The sequence below is a fragment of the Chiloscyllium punctatum genome, chromosome 15 (genome assembly GCF_047496795.1).
Source record: "Chiloscyllium punctatum isolate Juve2018m chromosome 15, sChiPun1.3, whole genome shotgun sequence".
Taxonomy (NCBI): Eukaryota; Metazoa; Chordata; class Chondrichthyes; order Orectolobiformes; family Hemiscylliidae; genus Chiloscyllium; species Chiloscyllium punctatum.
The window spans coordinates 81,996,807-82,012,179 of record NC_092753.1 but is presented as its reverse complement, the minus strand read 5'-3'; the positions used below and the strand labels follow the sequence as shown (position 1 = coordinate 82,012,179).

General features: G+C 41.1%; 1 protein-coding gene across 2 annotated transcripts in view; it reads right to left on the bottom strand.

Annotated features, from left to right (window-relative positions):
- The window catches only part of LOC140486459 (bromodomain and WD repeat-containing protein 1-like), a 212,412-nt gene that overhangs the window by 90,448 nt on the left and 106,591 nt on the right, over window positions 1–15,373 (bottom strand). For both annotated transcript variants that reach the window (XM_072585656.1, XM_072585657.1), the window contains 3 exons: window positions 7,218–7,285; window positions 2,727–2,907; window positions 286–402 (listed from right to left, as the gene is read on the bottom strand). In XM_072585656.1, the coding sequence (XP_072441757.1) occupies window positions 286–402; window positions 2,727–2,907; window positions 7,218–7,285 (366 nt within the window). The remainder of the gene's footprint in view (window positions 1–285; window positions 403–2,726; window positions 2,908–7,217; window positions 7,286–15,373) is intronic.

Sequence of the window (15,373 nt, the reverse complement as noted above, 5' to 3'; positions counted from 1 at the left end):
GGCAATTAAGTGTGGCATCAGTAAAAATTACTCTTAATATGTTGAATAATCAGAGAAAACCCAAACAAAATTGCAGAAGTATCAGTTCAAGATTGGGGTTACAGACAATATTGATATTTTACTCCACACAGTAAGATTTAGTTATTTTGCAGAAACCAAAAGAATCTTCATAAAATTACTTTGTTTAAACTATGGTCATTTCCTGAAGTACAAACTTTGTGACAGCATATCATGCATAGAATTCCTGGTACGCTACTGTTTGTAACTGAATGCCAGTTTTCTTACCTCATCACCCATCTGTGGAACATACGGTGACCTGCGTGGTACAGTATCTGTGATCCACTTTGGGGGATGCCATTCCTCTAAAATTGTACCTTCTCCAGTTGGCACGGGATTTGGTCTCTATATTGCAACAGAGAAACAAAATTACGTAATGCACACAACAAAACTATTCTCTCCCCAACTTAAAAATGTTTATATGTTGAAAGCAGTTTTCACACGAATTATAACATACCATGCATTAGTATGGCATTACAAAGCAGGCGCTTGTTATGTCACTATTATCTGAGAAAGGATTTAGATGATCAAATTGAAGACTTTATGAATGCTAGCCATTTTCAGCTGTTGTATAACTCATTCCATCCAAATAGCCTCATTCAGAGGACAGGATAAGAAAATCAGAAGAACCTTTACCATGTGAGCAAATAAAAACAGAGGATCCCAAAGGTACCAAGCACACAAAGCATCTTCGTGCATAGAGAAACAGAGTGGGTTTTGAGAAGATTTGTAGCTCGCTTGAGGTTCTGGATGTAGGTTTGCTCGCTGAACTGGAAGTTTGTTTTCAGACGTTTTGTTGCCACACTAGGTAAATATCAGAGAGCCTCTGGATGAAGCACTGATGGCACCGCCTGACTTCTATTTGTGTGTTTAGGTTTCCTTGGATTGGTGATGCTATTTCCTGCAGTGAAGTTATTTCCTGTGGTGATGTCATTGCCAGTTGTTTTTCTCAGGACATGGTAAATGGGATCCAAGTCAATGAGTTTGTTGATAGAGTTCTGGTTGGAATGCCATGCTTCTAGCAATTCTCATACGTCTCTCTTTGGCTTGTCCTCGGATGGATATGTTGTCCCAGTCAAAGTAGTGTCCTTCCTCATCTGTATGTAAGCATATTAGTGAGAGTGGGTCATGTCTTTTTGTGGCTAGTTGATGTCCATGTATCCTGGTGGCTAGTTTTCTGCCTGTCTGTCCAATGTTGTGTTTGATACAGTCCTTGCAAGGTATTTTGTAAATGATGTTTGTTTTGCTTGTCGTCTGGATCAGATCTTTCAAGTTCATTAGCTGCTGTTTTAGCGTGTTGATGGATTTGTGGGCTACCACGAAACCAAGAGGTCTGAGTTGTCTGGCAGTCATTTCCAAGAGGTCTTTGATGTAGGGAAACAGTGGCTAGGGTTTCTGGACTTGTGGTCTGCTTGTTGGGGTTTGTTGCTGAGAAATCAATGGACTGTGTTCATTGGGTACCCGTTCTTTTTGAACACACTGTATAGGTGGATTTTTCTCTGCTGAGTAGTTCCTCTTTGCTGCAGTGTGTGGTGGCTTGTTAAAACAATGTTCTAATGCAGCTTCATTTCTGGATGTTGGGATGATTGCTTCTGTCGGCCAGTATTTGGTCAGCCACTCTCCCCTACATCAACGACATCTCAGAAATGACTGCTAGACAATTCAGACCTCTTATGGTAGCCCACAAACCCACCAACACGCTAAAACAGCTGCTAATGAACTTGAAAGACCTGATACAGACAACAAGCAAAACTAATATCATTTTAAAAATACCTTGCGAAAACTGTAACAAACATTATTTTTGACAAACAAGCAGAAAACTAGCCACCAGGATACATGAATATCAACTAGCCACAAAAAGATATGACCCTCTCTCACTAGTATCCTTACATATAGATGAGGAAGGACACCACTTTGACCGGGACAACACATCCCATCCTAGGATGAGCCAAACAGAGAGACACATGAGAATTGCTAGAATCATGGCATTCCAACCAAAACTCTATCAACAAACACATTGACTTGGATCCCATTTATCACTCCAAGAAAAAGAACTGGAAATGGCATCACAAGAAATTACGTCACCACCAGAAATGACATCACCAACCCAAGGAAACCTAAACACAAATAGAATGCAGGCCTTGCCACCAGTGCTTCATCCAGAGGCTCAATGATGATGTCACTCAGTATGGCGACGAAACGTCTGAAAAAAAAACTTCCAACTCAATCACAAACCTTCATCCATAGAGAAACAGAGTTTATGTTTCCGGGTGATGGTCTTCAGCAGAAATCTTTGTCTCAGCTCATTCTAATGAAGGGTCATTTACCTGAAATCCAAATAGGCTTTCCCTCTCCACAAATATGAAAACACCTGAGCATTTAAAATGTTTTGCACTTACTTCAGGTTTATAACATGTAATATTTCGCTCCTATAACATCAGTGCAGCTGTGTTCAAGTAAAGGCGGTGAACAAATCCTAAAAAATTGGATCTCTCAATGAAGATTCCAGGAGCATGATTGCACTTTGGAACCTTAACCAAGTTAATTATTTGTCATGCAAAATCTGAGCAAGTGTCAGGTGGCTAAGATTTATCACAGGCAAAAGTAGGGACTTGACTGTGATAGAATGCCCCAACACAAAACTAAAAAAAAATGTAAGTTACAACTACCTTCCGTGGTCTTCCTTTAGGTTTCTTCAACTTTTGATTCCATGATGCTTTAACTTTATCATCTTGTTCATCTTCTGAGCTGCTCATAATGAGTGGAACTCGCCGTCTGGTTGGTCTTTTCGGTGGCTGAAGATTAATTCCTGCATTTGCTGTCCAATCTGAATATTCACTTGAAGAATCACTAAACACAAATAAAAACTAATTAATCTCCCATTCATAGCTAGAACGGAAATTGCAAATAAGAACAAGTTCAACTTCCATCCACGTCAGAGAAGAAATAGTTTATTTCTTGTAATATCTTTTTGCTATAATGAAACACAAATTTCCTTGAACACTTACAAAACAGATGACTGTTCATATATAGGTGTATGTGTATATATCTTACACGTTCCTACTGATACATGTCTTCCAAGCTTCCTAGATTTACAAGTTCAAGATAAACCATGTAATTATTTGCGCATAGCAATGTGGTCAGAATGTTGCACATAAATTGTACTTGGACACCAATAAAGCCTCAGGATTTGCACTAATCTAATAGATTGTTTTGACCTGAACATAGTTAATAAGTCCAGCACAAAAACATGTTTTCAACAATAAGGGCTGGTTGGGTCAGTTGATGGATACTGTTATAAAGAGGATACATATTTTGAGAACAAGTCTGCATTCCAAGCATGTTATCTTCCACATTTCCAGCAAATACACTCTCCTCCAAGTATACCAGCAATGTGGATGAGGTATTATCTTCAAATCCACAGATATGCACTCTTAGTACTCTTTAGGTAGTAAAGACTACAGGTAAATCCAGATATGGGTATGGGTCCCGCACCTAACAAGATAGCTTTAATATTAGCAAATATATAGGTGGGTACAATGGCATACATATATTTAGAAAGTTGGACTCATAATTAAAAACTATTGAAAAGAACAGTCGTTTTGAATGAGACCTTTAACCAGGTCTCATTCAAAAGATCCCATGATACTATTCCACAGAATGAGTTATTACCATCAAAAAACATGAAGGGATGTTTCCTTCTGCGATACCTTGGTCCACTCCTCAGTAAACCCTGAACGCTCTATCCCTTTCCCCTGGCACTTTTCCGTGTAAACAAAGGAGATGCAACAGCTACCTTTTCACCTCCTCTCTTTGCATCATCTTTGGTCCAAAAGCCTTTCCAGGTAAAGCAGCAATTTACACAATTTGATTTATCTGGGGATAACAAGTGTCAACTAGCTGACTATGTGGAACACTTCCATTCTGTCTGCCAGCATAAATCACAGCTTCCAGTGGCTTATCATTTTAATTTTTCACCTTGCTTTCACTTTGATACTTGCCTTCAGTCTACAACACAGTAAGAATTCACTGTAAGAATTCACTGTAAGAATTCACTGTAAGAATTCACTGTAAGAATTCACTGTAAGAATTCACTGTAAGAATTCACTGTAAGAATTCACTGTAAGAATTCACTGTAAGAATTCACTGTAAGAATTCACTGTAAGAATTCACTGTAAGAATTCACTGTAAGAATTCACTGTAAGAATTCGGAAACCACCTAATTTCAGACAAACATATTTATTTCCTGTCTTTTGCTCGTTTAGGTTTGTTCTTTCAGTTATCAGCACACTGACTAATATCACATCATCTGTTTCTTTGTTGCCCCATCTCCATTCACTTCAGACCTGAAGGACTAACCTTTTAGAAACACAGACAAGAGTATGATATTTAGCCCATCAAGTCAGCTTGGCCAAATAAAACTGAATAATCAACTACTTCAGTATCTCTAACCAATACCATCTTTCGAACCCTTCATGCCATTATTAATCAGAAACATATTAGCCGCTATCTTAAACATTCTCTAAGGTGAAACTTCCACATCCTTCTTCGATAAAGAATCCCAAAGACTCTCAACTGTCAGAGTTAAAACAATTTCTCTTACTCTTAGTCCTAAATGGCATCCACTTTATGTTTAAATTATGACCCTTGGTTCTAGACTCCCCAAACAGGGGAAAACAGCTTAAATGCATTTATCCTACCTAAACCCTTCACGCATTTTATCGACTTCAATGAAATCACTTCTCAATCTTCAAAACTCTATAAAATACGACCTAGTTTGCCCAATCTGTCATAAACCAAGCTTCCTGTTATCCACCAAATTACAAACCTTCCTTTTATGATTTTCCCATCCATTCTTTGTTCAAAACTTATTACATCCTTACCTTTTCCCAATTCTTATGAGGTCATGTGCCTGAAATGTGAACACTCTCTGCACAAATGCTGCATAAGCTGTGAGAGCTTTCCAGCATTTTCTGCTTGAGTTATGCATAATTTCCTGGTTAATAGTTCACACTCAATCAACATTATCAAAACAAAAAGTCTACTGTTTATTATCAGATTTCCATTAGTGCGAGATTTTCATATGCAAATTCGCTGTCAACTTTCCTAGATTACAACAGAGACTGCATTTCAAAAGTGCTTAAGTGACTCTAAAGCATATGGGACATATTTGACGGTGAAAAACAATATAAATGCAAGTCTTCCTGTTTTACTTTAGTAGGCCAGCTGCCAAATGTCTTTGATTAATGCGAAGAGATTAAATAGAAAGCAAATAGGTATCAGGATTTATAACCATATGCCACAAACGTGGAGTTATTGAATCACTCTCGTAGCTTCCTATCTACTTTTCTCTGTAAATCAAAATGCTTTCAAATGTCTGCTACCAAATCTTATTTTCCACAAATGCACCCGTGTCTCCGCATCTCAATTTTAAAATCTTGTTCTTGTTTTCAAATTTCGCCATCGTTTTCCCATCTGTACTTTCGATACCTCATTCAGTACTACAGACGTTCAAGATCTTTGCGCAATTTGAATTCTGCCCTCTTGCACATCCCCAAATTTAATATGCCACCACTGCAGCTGTGCCATCAATTCCCTACAATTGAAGTTCTGGAATTTCCTCCCGAAACCTCTCCACCGCTTATCCTCCTTTAAGGTACTCTGTAGAAGCTGGCTATCTCTCATTAAATATTTGGCTGTATGTTCTAATATTACGAAGTTACTTAATGTGAACTTTATTTGCTAAATCTATTGAAGCAGAGCAGGTGTTTTACAATGTTAAACATATAATTTAATGCAAGATGTACGTGGTCACAAAGGATGTCCACATAAAGCAGCATTTTACAGAAGTAATCATGGTGCAAAAACTTTTTTTAATCCATCCTGTGTTTGGTGACATTACAGTACATTCTTGATTCCAATGCCAACCCGGAACATCTGAAACAGATGCAGTCAAGATCTGCAATAATGTGAGGCAGCAACTCACTGCCACCTTAAGGTCAACTATGGATGGACAATGTATGCTATTGTAGCCAGCAAAGCCCACAATTCCACAAAGAGACAAAAATATAATTGAAACAAAAACAGAAATTGCTGGTAAAACTCAGGACCTCTGGCAGCATCTGTGGTGAGACAGCAGACTTCACATTTCAAGTCCAGTGACCCTTCTTCAGCAGTTCACTTCTTTTGTAAATTTTGAAGTAGTTAATCCTGTTGTCAACACAAATAGATGCACAGGGGGACCTCAATTATCTGAATAACAAGTATCCAAAAATCAGATTATCTGAAGGAGATCTCAAGGTCCCGATAGAAACATTACATCAAAGACGCGTTTCCAAGTGATCGTGTCTTTTGTTTATTGTGATTAAACAGGCACAATCTCCAAATGACTGACCTCCTGCCCTCTCTCTCTCTCTCTCTCTCTTTCTCCCCCCACACTTTCACTGGAGTTGCACAGAGGGGTGTACCCTAACCCCACCCCGCTTCCTTCTCAGGAATAATCTCTCCAAAATTGTCCTGTGCAGGGCAAACATGGCACCTGTCAAAAATTTGCAGTAAGAAGTTGTGTTTGTGGCTATGGCTATGTTCGTGCGCTGTTTGGAGACTAACCCCACAAAGGCAGCTGCAGCAACAGCAATCTTGCTGTTGGTGTGCAGTCTGGATGCCCTGCCCCAGAGAGGGGCCTGGGATGGAAGTGTTTGTATTGGGGACAGGAACTCGCACGCTTTGTGCTGGAGAGGGGGCACGGGACGGGGTCGGTCCGGGGCAGGGACTTGCGAGTTTTGTTTTTTTGGGGGGAGGGGGGGTGGTGGTAACCAGGTTGGGGGCTGGATGGCTGGGCAGCAGCGGGGCTGTGTTGGGGTCAGGGCTTGCGCGCTTTGTACTGAGGGGAGGGGTTGGACCAAGTTAGGGGGCTTTGTTGGACGGGGGCGTGGGCAGCAGGGGGCAGAGTCTTGTCCATTGTGTGCTGCCTTGTCTCATGAATGGAGAGCAGACTTTAAAACTCCAAGCCCTAGAGGAAAGGCATTTAATCGATTTTCCGAATAATCGACTATCCGAACGAAATAGTGCCCACCCATCTCATTCGGATAATCGAGTTTCCACTGAACACCTAAAAGACAAAAGTGTACTTAAAAACTACAGCGAAGCAGTTGCCTTACCTTGAGCTGTTAGTTTCACTCTGCCATTCCTCTGAAGAGCCGCCACTGCCCTCTGCTGAATTGGTTTCCTATAATTCAAGAGACACATTTATAAATATTGCTTCATTATTTCAATGTAAATTTTAAAATTTGTTTAAATTTTATCACCTATATCTCCCAACATGCTAAAGCTCTAATAGGACCACAGAATTATAGAATCCCTACAGTGCAGATAGAGTCCACTCAGCCCAAAGTCTACACCAACACTCCAAAGAGCATCCCACTCTCCCCTATCCTATTACCATAATTCCGCATTTACCATAGCTAACCCACTGGCCCACACAACCCTGGACATTACAGACAAATTATGACCAATCCACCTAACCTGCACATCTTTGGTAAACAAGAAACCCAAAGAACTGCAGATGTTGGAAATCACAAACAACAGAAATTACTCTGCAAGTCTAGCAACATCTGAAGAGAAAGCAGAGTTAACATTTGCATCATCCTGGTCAATCTTTTCTGCACCCTCTCCAGTGCAGTCACATTCCTCCTATATGTGGATTCCAGCACTGCACACAGTACTCTAGCTGTGACCTAATCAACTTTTCATACAGTCCAACACAATTTCCCTGCTCTTAAGCTCTATTCTTTGGTTAATAAAAGTATGCTATTTTAACCACTTAACCTACCTGTGCCACTACCTTAAAGGGCCGGTGGGTACGCACATCAAGATCCCTCTGATCCTTGGTGCTTCCCAGGGTCCTTATGTTCATCATGCATTCCCTTGCCTAAGTATATCTTTTCACACTTATCCAGATTGAATTCTATTTGCCACTGATCAGATCATCTGATCTGTATCCTTCTCAACTTTATTACCCCCAAATTTACGGAACACCCACAAACTTACTGATTGGTTTCTTTGCTGTGAATGCCAGAGGTGAGATGAGAAGCACAGTCCTTGGCATCAAGGCCACATTTGACCAAGTGCGGCAACAAGGAGCTCTCACAAAACAGAAATCAATGGGACTCCAAACTCGCTGCAGGTTGGAGTCATACATGGCACCTAAGATGATGATTATGGGTATTGATGATCTTTCTGAATTAATTGAGGATTGGCTGTCTGGCAGAAGGCACAGAGTTGGGATAAAAGGTTCTTTCTCAAATGGCAGCTCGTGATAAGTGGTGTCTCATAGGGTTCAGTTTTGGGGCTGCAGCTGTTCATTTTATCTATTAATGATCTGGATGAGGAGACTGGGGGCAAAGTTTGTCGATAATACGGACAGGCAGGAAGTTCTCAGGTGGTGATTCTGTGATTCGTGCACAAGGACACCTAGATCCCTCTACATAGCAGCATGCTGCAACTTTTTACTATTCAAATAATAATCCTTTTTACTGTTACCAAAATGGATAACTTCACATTTATTAGCATTGCATTCCACCCGCCAGACATTGGCCCACTCAAAGTATTTATATTCCTCTGCAAAGTTTCGCAGACTTTGCTCGGCCACTCAGTGTCATTTGCAAACTTTGACACACTGCATGTGGTCCCCAACTCCAAATTATTTAAATAAATTGTGAATAATTGTGGTCTCAACACCGATCCATGCAGCACACCACTAAGTCACTGATTGCCAGCCAGAATAGCACTCATTTATCCCCACTCTTTGCTTCCTGTTAGTCACCTAATCCTCTAGTATGCTAATAATTTACCTGTAAAGCCATGCATCCTTATCTTATGCAGCAGCCTCTTGTGTGGCACCTTCTCGGAGGCCTTTTGGAAATCTAGGGACACCTCATCCACTGGGTCCCGTTGCCCATCTTGCTTGTCATGTCTTCATAGAATTCCAAAAGATTTGTTAAGCAAGACCTGCCCTTCATGAACCCATGCTGTGTCTGTCTAATGGGACAATTTTTATCAAGATGCCATGCTAATTCTTCCTTGATAATAGGCTCAAGCATTTTCCCCACTACAGAGGTTAAGCTAACCAGTCTATAATTCCCCATCATTTGTTTACCTCCCTTCTTAAACAGTGATGTTACATTTGCTGTTTTCCAATCTGCTGGGACTGCCCCGGAGTCCAACAAATTTTAGAAAATTACCACGAATACACTTGCTATTTCTCCCGCCATCTCTTTTAGTAGCCCAGGTTGCATTCCATCAGGGCCAGGAGACTTGTCTATCCTTAGTTCCATTAGCTTGCCCAACACTACCTCTTCCATAATAATGGTTGTTTCCAGGTCTTCACCTACCTTCGTCTCTCTGTCAATTACTGGCAAGTGATGAGTTTCCTCCACTGCGAAGACCAATCCTGTGATGTCAACAGTAGATGGGAAGAACCTTTTCCCCTTGAAGGGCCCAATGACCAAGGGGCAGGATGCTTCAAAGAGATAGGAGAAAAATTTCCTTCCACCCAGAGGAAATCCAGAACCCTTTGCCTGCCAGAATGGTGGAGGCAGAAACCCTCATAACCTTTAACAAGTATCTAGATGGACATTTGCAATGGCAAGGTATACAATGCTATAGACCAATCACAGGTAAATGTGATTAGAATAGTTAGAGGTGATTGGTTTTAACCAAGGCAGGTTTGATGGACCAAACAGCCTTTTCTCGTACAGACCTCTAAATTATAAGGAGTCGGTTAAGTACAAACTTGAGGTGTTGAGATAGGGGTGTTATTTCCCTTTCGTTCTGTGATGGAATGTTTTAGAAAACAATTTAAAATTTCCTTGTGCTACATATTCAGAGATCTTTCTAACTGTCTTTTATATTCCATTTTTCTCATTTCTTTTGTGACAAACTTCTGTTCTGATACTCAAGAAAACCTGCAGCTCTTACAAATGCGTTCTCAGTGACTAACTATCTTACTTAGGAAATGAAAATAAATTTTTCAATCCAGGTTTCACTTGATTTGACTTGTCCAGTCATAAACAAAAAAACAAGGAGATGGCGGCCATTCAGCCCATTGAGCCTATTCCATTATTCGATATGATATGGCTAATGATATTTCAATACCATATTCCTGTTTTCTTCCTATACCTCGATGCCTAAAGAATATACACATTTTAATCTCTTTCTTAAATATATTCAGTGACTTGGCCTCTAAAACTTTCTGGATTTGGCAATTCCACAGGTTCACTACCCTCTGAGTGCAGACATTTTTCTTCATCTCTGTCTTAAATGGTCTATCCCATATTCTGAGACTGTGATTCCTGATTCTAGGCTCCCCAAACAGGGAAAGCACTGTCTCTGCATCTTGTCTGTCAGCCCATTGAACTTCATATGTTTCAATCAGATCCCCTCTCATCCTTTTCAACTCTAATGAATAAAGGCCCAATTGAACCAACTTTTCTCATAGGACAGTCCTGCCCATCAGCACAGTGAACCCTCCACTGCACTCCCTCTGTAGCAAGTATACATTTTCTTACATAGGGTAACTAAAACCAGAAGCAGTTCTCAAGATGTGATATCTCAAAACCTTGCATTAAGACATCACTACTTCTAAATCAAATTCTCTTGCAGTGAAAGCCAATATACCATCGACTTTGCTAATTGCTTGTTGCACCTGTCAGTCTACTTTCATTGATTGGTATCAATAAAACCAAGGTCACCAAGATCACATTATCTTGGAATTTGGAATACAGTAAAATTTCAAAACATGCCAACAGTACCAAACTTGAGGAGCAGTTAACAGTGAGAACGACATGAATAACCTGCAATAAGTATAGTAAAGCTAGTAAAATGGGTGGCCAAGTGGTTGCTGTAATTTAATATGAAAATAGTACTGGAGAACAAGAAAATGGCAGAGGAACTGAGGAGATGCCGTGTATCAGTTTTCACAGAAGGCACAAGCAGCATACCAGAACTTAAAGAAACTCAAGGGCCAGAAGTGAGTGCAGTGGCCATCATGCATAAGGAGGTGGTGGGGAAGCTGAAAAGTCTGAAGGTTGATAAATCAACCAGACCAGATGCACTACAGTCCAGGTTTCTGAAGGAGATAGCTGAGGAAATTGTAGAGACATTGGTGGTGATGTATCAGGAATCACCAGGGAGGGTCCCAGAGGACTGGAAAATGGCTAAAGTAACACCCTCTTTTGGAAGGAAGGCAAATGACAGCAACTATAGTCAGGTCAGCCCAACCGTGGTCATTGGTAAGGTTTTAGAGTCCATTCTTAAGGATGATATTGCTGAGTACTCCGAAATCTATGGTAGAATAGAGCTGAATCAGCAAAACCTCTTGAAGGAGAGGTCATACCCGACAAATCTATTAGAATTCTTTGAGGAGGTAACAAGCAAGTTAGATAAAGGAGAGCCAGCGGACATAATCTATTAGGATTTCCAGAAAAACTTTGACAAGATGTTGCACAAAAGACTGCTAAATAAAGTAATGGCTTATGTTGTTAGGGGCATGTTACTGGCAAATTACAGAGGACTAGCTGATTGGCAGAAGGTAGAAAGTAGGGATAAAGTAACCTTGTTCAGTATAGCAGCTGGTGATCAGTGGAGTACCACAGGAGTCTGTGTTGGGACCACAGCTATTGACATTATACATTAGTGATCTGGACAAAGGAACTGAAAGGATAGTAGTAACAGGATAGGACAGAGTCAGCATGGATTTATGAAGGGGAAATCATGCTTGACTAATCTTCCGGAATTTTTTTGAGGATGTGACTCTGAAGATGGACGAGGGAGATCCAGTAGATGTAGTATACCTGGACTTTCAGAAAGCTTTTGATAAAGTCCCACACAGGAGGTTAGTGAGTAAAATTAGGGCGCATGGTATTGGGGGCAAAGTACTAGATTGGATTGAAAATTGGTTGGCTGATAGGAAACAAAGGGTAGTGATAAACGGCTCCATTTCGGAATGGCAGGCAGTGACCAGTGGGGTACCGCAGGGATCTGTGCTGGGACCGCAGCTTTTTACAATATATGTTAATGATATAGAAGAAGGTATCAGCAATAACATTAGCAAATTTGCTGATGATACAAAGCTGGGTGGCAGGGTGAAATGTGATGAGGATGTTAGGAGATTACAGGGTGACCTGGACAAGTTAGGTGAGTGGGCAGATGCAGTTTAATGTGGATAAATGTATGGTTATCCACTTTGGTGGCAAGAACAGGAAGGCAGATTACTACCTCAATGGAATCAATTTAGGTAAAGGGGCAGTACAGAGAGATCTGGGTGTTCTTGTACACCAGTCAATGAAGGCAAGCATGCAGGAACAGCAGGTAGTGAAGAAGGCTAATAGCATGCTGGCCTTCACAACAAGAGGAATTGAGTATAGAAGCAAAGAAGTGCTTCTGCAGCTGTACAGGGCTGGACCACACCTGGAGTACTGTGTGCAGTTCTAGTCTCCAAATTTGAGGAAAGACATTCTGGCTATTGAGGGAGTGCAGCGTAGGTTCACGAAGGTCAATTCCTGGAATGGCGGGATTACCTTACGCTGAAAGACTGAAGCAACTGGGCTTGTATACCCTTGAGTTTAGAAGACTGAGAGGGGATCTGATTGAGACATATAAGATTATGAAAGGATTGGACACTCTGGCAGCAGGAAACATGTTTCCGCTGATGGGTGAGTGCCGAACCAGAGGACACAGCTTAAAAATACGGGGTAGACCATTTAGGACAGAGATGAGGAGAAACTTCTTCACCCAGAGAGTGGTGGCTGTGTGGAATGCTCTGCCCCAGAGGGCGGTGGAGGCCCAGTCTCTGGATTCATTTAAGAAAGAGTTGGATAGAGCTCTCAAAGATAGTGGAATCAAGGGTTATGGAGATAAGGCAGGAAGAGGATACTGATTAGGAATGATCAGCCATGATCATATTGAATGGTGGTGCAGGCTCGAAGGGCTGAATGGCCGACTCCTGCACCTATTGTCTATTGTTGCTAAGTTTGCATATGACACAAAGATAGATGGTGGGACAAGTAATGTTGAAGAAACAGAGAAGCTTGTAGAGGACTTCAACAGGCTAGCAGTGTGGGCAAAGTAGTGGCAGGTAGAAAACAATGTGGCAAAGTGTGGGGTTATGCACTTTGGTAGGAAGAGAGAGACACATTATTTTCTAAATTAGGAAAGGCTTCAGAATCTGAAGCACAAATCCAAGTTCAGGATTTGCTGAAGGTTAACATGCTGGTCCAGTTGGCAGATTTGAAGTGCAACGTCAACATTCATTTTAAGAGGGTTCGAATGCAAGAGCAGAAATGTTCTGCTGAGACTGCATAATGCTCTTGTTAGACCGCATTTGGAATACTGTGAAGAGTTTTTGGGCGCTGTATCTAAAGAAGGATGTGCTGGCTTTGGAGTGGGTCCAGAAATGGTGTACAAGAATGATCCTGGGGATGAAGGTTTTGTCATATTAGTTGAGGATTCTGGTCTGTACGTATGGAGTTTAGAAGGATAAGGAGGGTGTCTGATTGAAACTTAGATTGCTAAGAAACCTGGACAGTTGAACGTGGAGATGATGTTTCCATTGGTAGAAGAGAGCAGGATCCAAGGGCACACCCTCAGAGTAAAGGGATGACCCTTTAGAACGGATATTAGGGTGAATTTCTTCAACTTATTGCCAAAGAGGCCTGTGGCGACCAAGTCCTTGAATGCATTTAAGGTAGAAAGATAGGTTCTTGATTGGTAAGAGGATTAAGGGTTACAGGCAAAAGACAGAAGAATGAGGTTAAGAGACTCATCAGCCATGATTGAATCACAAAGTAGATCCGATAGGTCAAAAGGCTTTCTTCTGTTCATATATCTTCTGGTCTTACAATGTGCCAAGTTTTAGTGGTTAGCTAGGGGATGGAAAAAGTTTTAAAAACCAAAAGACTATCAAAAAAATAAGAATGAGAATGAAAATAAACCTTGAGAGTAAACTTGTAAGTAATATAAAGATAGATAGCAAGAGCTTCTTTAAATATATAAAAAGGAAGAGAAGACAAAAACAAGCATAGACCCCTTACAGAGAGGGGTTGGGGAAATAATAATGGGGAACCAGGAAATGGTAGAGGGAGTTGAATATTTTATATCAGTTTTCATAATAGAGGAAATAAGTAGCATGTTGTGGTTCTGTTCGCCGTGCTGGGAATTTGTGTTGCAGACGTTTCGTCCCCTGTCTAGGTGACATCCTCAGTGCTTGGGAGCCTCCTGTGAAGCACTTATGTGTTGTTTCCTCCGGCATTTATAGTGGTTTGTCTCTGCCGCTTCCGGTTGTCCGTTCCAGCTGCCGGTATATTGGGTCCAGGTCGATGTGTTTGTTGATAGAATCTGTGGATGAGTGCCTTGCCTCTAGGAATTCCCTGGCTGTTCTCTGTTTGGCTTGCCCTATAATAGTAGTGGTGTCCCAGTCAAATTCATGTTGCTTGTCATCTTCCTGGAAGACAGGTCAAACAGGAAGACAGCTAACGATCCGTAGACATGAACACCAACTAGCCATGAAACGACACGACCAGCTATCTTAGTAGCCACACACACAGATGACAAGCAACATGAGTTCAATTGGGACAACACTACTATTATAGGACAAGCCAAACAGAGAACAGCCAGGGAATTCCTAGTGGCATAGCACTCATCCACAGATTCTATCAACAAACACATCAACTTGGACCCAATATACCGGCCACTGCAGCGGACAGCTCGAACTGACAACTGGAAGCGGCAGAGACAAACCACTATAAATGCCGGAGGGAACAACACAGAAGCACTTCACAGGAGGCTCCCAAGCACTGAGGATGTCACCTAGACAGGGGACGAAATACCTGCAACACAAATCCCCAGCTCGGCTAACAGAACCATAACAACGAGCACCCGAGCTACAAATCTTCTCACAAACTTTAAACAAGTAGCATTCCAAAAATTACTAAATACTCAAGGGGCAAAAGGGGAAGACAAAATAAATATAGTAACTGTCACAAAAGAAAATGTCCTGGGAAATGAGTCGGACCAAAGACTTATAGGTTCCCTGGATTAGATGGGAGGCATCCCAGGATAAAAGGAAGCAGCTGCAGTGTGTATGAATGCATTGGTTGTAATTTTCCAAAATGCTTAGCTTCTGGAAAAGTCACAGAAGAATTGAAACTAGCCAACATAGCAGTAGCATCTTTATTTAGAAAAAAGAGGAAGAGACAAAAAAAAGGTAACGGGAGGCCAATTATTATTTGGAAAATGTTTGAACCTATTATAAAGTATG